This window comes from Gobius niger (assembly GCF_951799975.1).
Source record: "Gobius niger genome assembly, chromosome: 5".
In the NCBI taxonomy this organism is placed as follows: domain Eukaryota; kingdom Metazoa; phylum Chordata; class Actinopteri; order Gobiiformes; family Gobiidae; genus Gobius; species Gobius niger.
The window spans coordinates 16376689-16384524 of NC_136856.1; the positions used below are offsets into that span (position 1 = coordinate 16376689).

The 7836-nt window shown below is 40.1% G+C and overlaps 2 protein-coding genes across 3 annotated transcripts; both read right to left on the reverse strand.

Annotated features, from left to right (window-relative positions):
* Window positions 1-935: 935 nt before the first annotated feature.
* Window positions 936-1813, reverse strand: c1qtnf2 (C1q and TNF related 2; the record flags this gene model as incomplete). Its single annotated transcript, XM_079557118.1, has 2 exons — window positions 1658-1813; window positions 936-1585 (listed from the first exon to the last, which is right to left on the reverse strand). Exons 1-2 carry the CDS (start codon window positions 1731-1733, stop codon window positions 936-938), a joined length of 726 nt encoding a protein of 241 aa, XP_079413244.1. The 5' UTR covers window positions 1734-1813.
* An 848-nt stretch (window positions 1814-2661) lies between these two features.
* Window positions 2662-6446, reverse strand: slu7 (SLU7 homolog, splicing factor). 2 transcript variants are annotated; one of them, XM_079556470.1, is made up of 14 exons: window positions 6030-6439; window positions 5799-5952; window positions 5627-5707; window positions 4876-5040; window positions 4718-4783; window positions 4514-4645; window positions 4311-4408; window positions 4167-4234; window positions 3914-4053; window positions 3681-3842; window positions 3508-3609; window positions 3340-3417; window positions 3140-3259; window positions 2662-3055 (listed from the first exon to the last, which is right to left on the reverse strand). In XM_079556470.1, exons 1-14 carry the CDS (start codon window positions 6197-6199, stop codon window positions 2876-2878), a joined length of 1716 nt encoding a protein of 571 aa, XP_079412596.1. In that variant the 5' UTR covers window positions 6200-6439; the 3' UTR covers window positions 2662-2875. The 2 variants fall into 2 exon arrangements, with proteins under 2 accessions (XP_079412596.1, XP_079412595.1); XM_079556469.1 differs by having other exon boundaries at window positions 4514-4783; window positions 6030-6446.
* Window positions 6447-7836: the final 1390 nt, after the last annotated feature.

Here is a 7836-nt window from a genome sequence, read left to right on the forward strand (position 1 = left end):
AATTCATCATGAACACTTCACACTAACACTTAATAACTACTTAACTATTACAGTTAATCCAATAGCCTAGTCATAATGAATAGTTCTTCACATACATCACTTATTCAATTTCAAGCAGTTAATAAGTGTTAGTTACACTTAACCCCTTAACTTCCACCTGAACCGAGCACATTTTCTCCAGTTTGGCTTTACCCAAATCTAAAAGTAAAAAAAAAAGCAACAAAATAGCGATGAAAACACAACACAAAAGTGACACAAACGTATCGAAAACATGAGATAAAAAAAACAGACACTGACAAAAACACTTCAAAAATGTGACAAAAAAGTTACAATCACTTTTGAAGGTCTTAGCTTTCAATTGAGACATTACACTGTTGCTCTCCAGTTGAGAAGCTTTTAGATTTGGGTAAAGCTGAACAGGAGAAAATGCGCTGAGTTCAGGCTGGGGTAAGAGGTTAACTATTGAATTGTTCATGATGAATTAAGGGTTTTAAGGGAATTAAGGAGCTCGGAGTAGAGTCGCTGCTCCTTCACGTCGAAAGGAGCCAGCTGAGGTGGCTGGGGCATCTGTTTCGGATGCCTCCTGGCCGCCTCCCGCGGGAGATGTTCCAGGCATGTCCTAGTGGGACAAGGTCTCGTGGAAGACCCAGGACACGCTGGTGGGACTATGTCTCCGAGCTGGCCTGGTGTCGCCTCGGGGTCCCCCCAGAACAGCTGGAGGAGGTGTGTGTGGATCGGGAAGTTTGGGCATCTCTGCTGAGACTACTGCCCCCGCGACCTGGCCCCGGAAAAAGCGGAAGAAAATGGATGGATGGATGGAATTAAGGGTTAACTCATCATTTATTCAAGCTAAATAAGGTAGCGTTGCCCAAATTGCTTATTATTGACAATATTTACACACATTGTATCCATTACGACGATAATAAAAGATGATTTTATAAACTTTTTTCTTCTTTTGCATTAGCTTTTCTTTCAGCCTCATTGAGATAGTCTTGGTCAGCATAGATGAGGAATCCAGTAAAAGTGCTGTCAGTCCAAAATGGGTCAAAGAAAAGGCCATTTTGTCCTGTGTTGTAGATCTGCAACCACACCTGGTCAGAGTTCTGTAGCTGAAGAATGGTGGAGCCAGAGGCAACATCATGGTTTCCTGAATTTGAGTCTAATGTTCTGATTTTGTACTGTCCGTTATGAACGAGACCAATGGCCAGGTGCCTGGTGGCTACAGTGATGTCATATGAAAAATAATACACTCCAGGAATGACACAGACAAATTTCCCAGTGCTGGTGTTGTAGTGATTTCCCTCATTCAGAAGAATGCGGCTGAAGTGGATGGGCCGTTGCTCTTTAGGGTAGCTTTTTGTCATTGCCACAGAGAAGGCAGAGCGGGCCGGGCTGCCACAGTTGCACCCTCCTGAAGCTCCCTGTGCACCCCTGTCTCCCAGCTCTCCTTTTGCTCCTCGTTGTCCCATCAGCCCTGAGGCTCCCTGCAGGCCCCTAAGTCCTGGAGGTCCAACCTTCCCAAAAACACCTTTACGGCCTTTGACACCAGACTTCTTCCCCCGCTTCCCAGGGCTCCCAGATTCACCTGAAATAATACCTGTTTTTTAATAAGTGAAAATGAACTACATGCAGCATCTCATTTGCTCTGCGTCCATACCTCTGTCCCCTTTCTCTCCCCTGACACCATCTCTCCCATCAAGACCATCTTTTCCTGAGGAACCCATCCGCCCCATGGCTCCCGGGGACCCGGGGACACCAGGAACACCCCCAGGCCCCACTGGTCCAGGTTGACTGCAGACCAGTCCAGAAGAGTCTGGAGTGATGTTGGGAGTGGAAATTGTTGGCTGTGAGAAAACAACTGAAAACAAACATGTTGAACCCCATGTCCAGAGTACAACACTCACTGCAGAGAAAAAGAAACAAAATAAAGACGGATAATGATCAGAACTGCTGAGTTTTCTAATGAAAGTGCATTAAAAAAGATGCAAGTTAACTTCCTGTTGCAACATGTACGCAAACCAGAAACAACCTCCAGACTCCGCTCAGACGACTTTGCCTTGTGTGTTTAGCATTGTCAAAGAATGTATATCATTGGGACTGACCTGACACTATTCCACTCCAAAGGAAAGCTGCAAAGTGTCCTTTTCAAATACTGTTCATGCTTCAGTACAAGAAAAGCATGTGACCAAACATGCATATAAACAATAGATTAGACAACTCACCAGTTAGAAATGCATTGCCAATAGGCATTTTACTCAGTATACAAAACCACCTCAGTTTGCCAATCTTGATCTCTAAAATGGTGAGTTTTCCTCGTACAAAAGAGCGCAAAGGAAAGGTGAGACTCACTCACTCAGTGCTCAGCATCTGCCCTGTTTGAACAGGTAATCTACCAAAATTGTTCAACAATGAGGTCACTGAATCAGTGAAGCAGTGTTGCACAACTGAGCCAACCATCACTTCCTGCAGGACTTGTTATGTAGTTTTCCTTTTCTTTAATACTACTAATAAATATCACAATTATTGTACAGACTTAGTAGTTTTTCCTTAATTTTATTAAATACATTATGCACGGTCAGCGATCACAGAGAAACGGCTCATTATCATTCAACTGCTTGTAATCTATAATATTCCGCTAATAAAAATAAACAAACAATAGAGAAGCCTTTGGGTTATTTTAATAAAAAATACTGTACAAGAAACAAGCAACAGTTTTGTAGCACATGTGAATCCCACAAGAATGGTTCCCACTTTCTGTTCAGCTGACAAATTTGAACTAATTTAAAAAGGTACTGCATACACAGGCTTTATGTACTCAAAACATGCTATTCAAAGTTTATGTCAAAGTCCAGGAAAGATTTTTTGTAGAAACAAGTCACTGTCCGAGGAAAGGTGCCATTGGATCGTCTGCTCGGCAGCGCTTCATTCGGAAGGCCTCCATCTCCTCCTCTGTAGGCGCCTTCACCTCCTGCAGACTGCTGTACGGCCGCTTCCTCTCATCCAGCTGCATTATAGCCTCGATGTGCTTTCCCCATTTGTCTTCTGCCTCAAGAGCCTGGTAACAATAAAACAAGAAATGGTTCGTAGAATGTGGAAACATTTTTTATTCAAAAGGTAATGCTGTTTTAATGATGAGTACCTTCTTAAGTTTTTCCTTTTTCTTTTCTTCATCCTCAGAGTCACTGCCGTCAGGGCCATGTTTCTTGTTTTTCTTCTTCTTTTTCTTCTTTTTCTCTTTCTCCATTTTATCTCGATGCATCTGAAAATTGAATTTTACACAATAAGTGAAAGCATTATTTTATGCTAATGCTATAGTCAAAAGAAAACCCTGTCATGTACCTCTAGCAGAGACTTCGGTTGCTCTTCTTCCACAGGCTCAGCTAAGCCCTCTTCAAACGGAGTACAATCTGTGTTTCTCTGTATGTGACAAAAAAGAAATAGAAAATACACAGGTAAACAAAAGTAAAGTTGGGAAAATACTATGCATGTAAACAAACAAATACATACAACTGCAATTCCAGTATCTCCGGTGCAGTAGCTCTGTTTGACCATTGAGTGGCAACACTTGAATCCCCAAAAACCGTCCTTCCAGTAAGAACCCCAAATGCACTACAAAAAAAAAATCAGAATGGTAATGCATCATAAAACTTGAAAATATATGTATAAAGTTTACTCCTTACAGTGTGGTTGTTTATGAGCACATCCTCCTCATACTTGGAGCGCGCCACAGCCTTCTCCTGACCCTTCAGCACTGCACCATGGCGAGAGTACTCCAAATAGTCTTCAGTTTGGGCCAAAAGTAGTTCCCTGGGCGGGGCATCCAAGTGCTCTTGGCCTCCATACTGTCAGTAACAAACATGTCATTAAGTCTTTTATTACAGCAGGGACTTAATTACTTAATATCAATATGTACCCTCTCCAGGATGGTCTCCCTTTGTTGCTCTTTGAAAGCCTCCTTTTTCACTTTGAAAGATTTATGAAGCAGCTCGAGTTTTGTGGGATCTGCCTGAAGATGGACCTCAGAACCTCGCTCGTAGGCCTCCCAAGCAAACACTAGGTTTAGACATATGAAAGATGAAAGCACTGTACAAGCCACTACACTGCCAATGACTAGATTATGATGAGACAAAACTGTGATGCGCAGCCGGTAAAAGATTGTAACTCACACTGCGTTGTAGCCATGGTGATCGTGTCTCCACTATAACGGGCAAAGTTGTCCCCTGCATATCCCACCCTATTAAATGCATAAATACATTTCAGTTTTCTCATAAAGCTGGTTCCGTATCAAAAGTGGTATAACAACTTCTTACTCGTCTGGGTTCATGCCTGTGTTGTAGTAAGGATTTTCCCTCATAGATCGAGTCTTGGGGTCATAGTAGGCAGAGTTTGGATCCAGATTCCTCAAGTACTAGAAAGACGAAACACAACAACAATATTGCATCATTGTTAGTAGCTTTTATGTTGTTCCATTTTTTGTTCACGCTTTTTTTTTTAACTGAAGACATTTACTTACTTTAGCGGTGTCTTCTCTAATACGAAGATTCCTGACGGTAATTCTGCGCTTGGAGTCAAAGTTCTGCCCAGGCATATCAATATCATCCGCGTATTTGTCTTCATCCTCACCTTCACTGTCATGTTCCCGTTCCTGTAAGAGAAGGTCGTTAGTCTTGACAACTCCGGATCTTTGTAAAAGTAGCATTTTATTCACGTAACCTACATTTTGATCGAGTTTTCCTGAGGCCAGCTCATCTTGAAGCTTATGTGCTTTCAATGTCCTTTTGGCCTGGAATGAAAACATCGAAACACAATGAATAAAGGCAATAAACTCCGAGAAAATAAAATATTGTATCACATGAGGAGAGTAAAGACTCGTACCAAATCAACTTTAGCATACTCTTCAACAATACGCTGGTGCTCTTCAGGGTCATAGCCATTCCAGCGGTCGCGCTTCCCATCGTAGTCCAAGTCGAGGCAAATCTGACTATGTTCATCAGCAGCAATGCCTGTGCCAGTGAACTTTGCACCGACTCTTCTTGGTCTCTGGAAGGACAAAAATACACTTTAACAATTATGTGTAATGTATATTGGGCTGGGTACCGCTACGTTTTTTTTTAACAATACCAGTACTGGACCATATTGGGTTTCGATTACCAATACTAACATATTTGTCGTCTAGAACCAGAAAACAGAACAATAATGTGTGGAAGATCTGCAAATCTACAATATCGGGTTAATCTCCAATGTGAAGAAATGTGTGGAAAAATTAGGAAGAAATCTGAGGGAAATTGAGAGAAATCAAGGCAAAAATAAGTAAAAGTTTTTGTAAAAGTTGGTGGGAAAATGGGGCCAAAATAGGGAGAACAGGGGGAAGAAATTGTGAAAAGTGAGGGCAAATAGGAAAAATATTAATAAGAAAAAAATATAAAATGAGCAAAAATTAGGGGAAAGATTTGTAAAATTGGGAAAAAAGGGGCAAAAACAATATTTTTAAAAATGTGTAATAGAAAAATTGGGGAAAAAATCACTTATTTGAGGGGAAAGTACCACGCCACTTCCTTTATAGCTGCATCAACATTTGGATCTAAAGATCGAAGAGGTAAGTAAAAGAATGATCAGTTAACTCTACCTCCATACAGTCCTTCTTCTTGTGTGTCATTGCACCACAGTTTTCACACGCTCCTTTCCGGAATTTGGTAGTCACAGAATCCTATTAAAAGAAAACAAAAAAAGGCTACTGTATAGCGTAAGCAGATTTGAGGCGTAATCCTTCACCCTGGTTCACATAACACTGAACATACCTCTTTCACACCTCTCTTATACCATTCTCCAATCGTAGAAAACAGTTCTTCTTTCTCATCCTGTGGCCTCTGATGTTTTAATGTTGGTCTTTTGGATGGATCAATGTACCAGGGCACTGACGAAATGTACTGTGGGATGTGTGGATTAATATCCCTGTGAGGCAAATAAATACGGTTATCATTCACATTACAAAGTATACCATTTTTATTGTTCTTAAGGATATTACTCACTTTCCCTCCTCGTCGACCTCAGCAGGAGCGTTTCCCAGCTTCCTCTGCTCCTCGAGTTCTTTCTTCTTTCTCCAGTCCTCTCGGGTCATCTTCTTGGGCTCGTCCAGGCCCACGATCCCCTCCGAGGTGGTCGCATTTGCTTCTTCAGTGACGTTTGCCCCTTGCTCCATTTCTACTTTTTTTTTTTCTTAATATATAAATGAACCAAGATATACCAACAACAAACCGCTTCTGGTGTCGGTTTGTTCTACAAGTACAATCGGAGCTAAATAAAAAGCGATATATATTTATAACTCAATTTAAGGATTACACATTCCTATACAGACGCCCACACAACTACTGTTATCTACAAAATGCAGTAATAACAATGTATAGATGCTTAAAATGTAAAAAATTGTTTTGTTTTTAGATTTCCATCCGTCGTGTTTGTCTCGCCATTTTACTTCTGCTGAAGTTACGTCACATCCGGTTGTTTCCAGCGGTGACAGTGAAATCCCGACAACGCCCTCTAGCGGTGAGGCGCCTTATGATTTCAAATAACATTCACTGCTCGGGTTTTTTTAATACAGTGGGGGCAGGCCATTGGCTAGGGTTTCTATCGTGAAGTTTCGTTCCAGGAAATCAGAAATACAATCTCTTTACATATTCTGAAACTATATAAAACCACTATGATCAAATAAAGTTTCCACACGTAGAAACCCCGCAGTTTTGCTATCTTGCTTCTGATGCTTATAAAAACCCCAAATCACAGAAAATAAAAGAATGTTTGAAAGTTATCTGGAGCAGATTATTTATGTTCATAAAATCTAATATGAAAATGTTGTATATGTGGAAATAGTGGGTCCCCTTGTTTCAATAGGACATATTTTAAAAAAGGCATATTTTCAAAAGTAATTTCTTCAAAAGTTGCACTCCTAGACACCTTCTTTTTCCACATATTGAATATTTTTAGTATTATCTTTATTATTGTGATATTTGAAGCCCGTCTCTTTTTGCCCTCTGAAATAATTGGAGTCAATAATGCCAGTTGAGGCTAAATTCTTTTTTACAAACTTCCCAGTTTTAGGACACAATTTCTCACTAACTGCAGGGAGCCTGCGTGTGGAGCTTTTGGTTTAAGTTAAACTATTTTATTAATTAAAAGTCAAAATTGTTTCCTATTTCCTGGAACAAAAGTCAATTTCTAGGCACTTTCTGAGAGCGAGCTGCATTCTGAACATTGTCAGAAAAAGACCTACCTGTAAAATAAATCACAAAATACTGTTACCGATCATATTAAGATGAGCATATGAAATTTTATCTGCACTCTGTTAATTAAACTTGTAATTATTGTTTATGTTTTATTGCTTTTAAGATGTAATTTTCTGTCTTCTAGTTCGGCATGAAGTCGAGAAACAACCTAAAACCCCCAAAAAGGACACATTAAAGTTTGGTTTGAAAAACGTTCCAACTTTTTATACTTCATTACAAAAAGCTAAAAAATGTAAACAATATTTTGAGAAAGAGCAGTAAAACAACAGCACCAAACACAAATAAACATGTCTACAGAAGTACAGAGACGCTTAGCACCAGAACGTATCTCAGTGTCAGTCCTGCAGCCTCAGGATGAAAAGGCTGATATCAGAGTGAGTACCGAATGTGAAGATCTTTAACAGTGATTTGTCACAGGTGGAAGATGCAAATATTCCAGACCATAATGTAGACGTTGAGGCAATATGTAAAGTCATATTTTTCCATATTAAGGAGTCCATTTAGATTTAAAACATGTAAAAGTTTTTGTTTGCATTAAATTTGGACACTATGATGC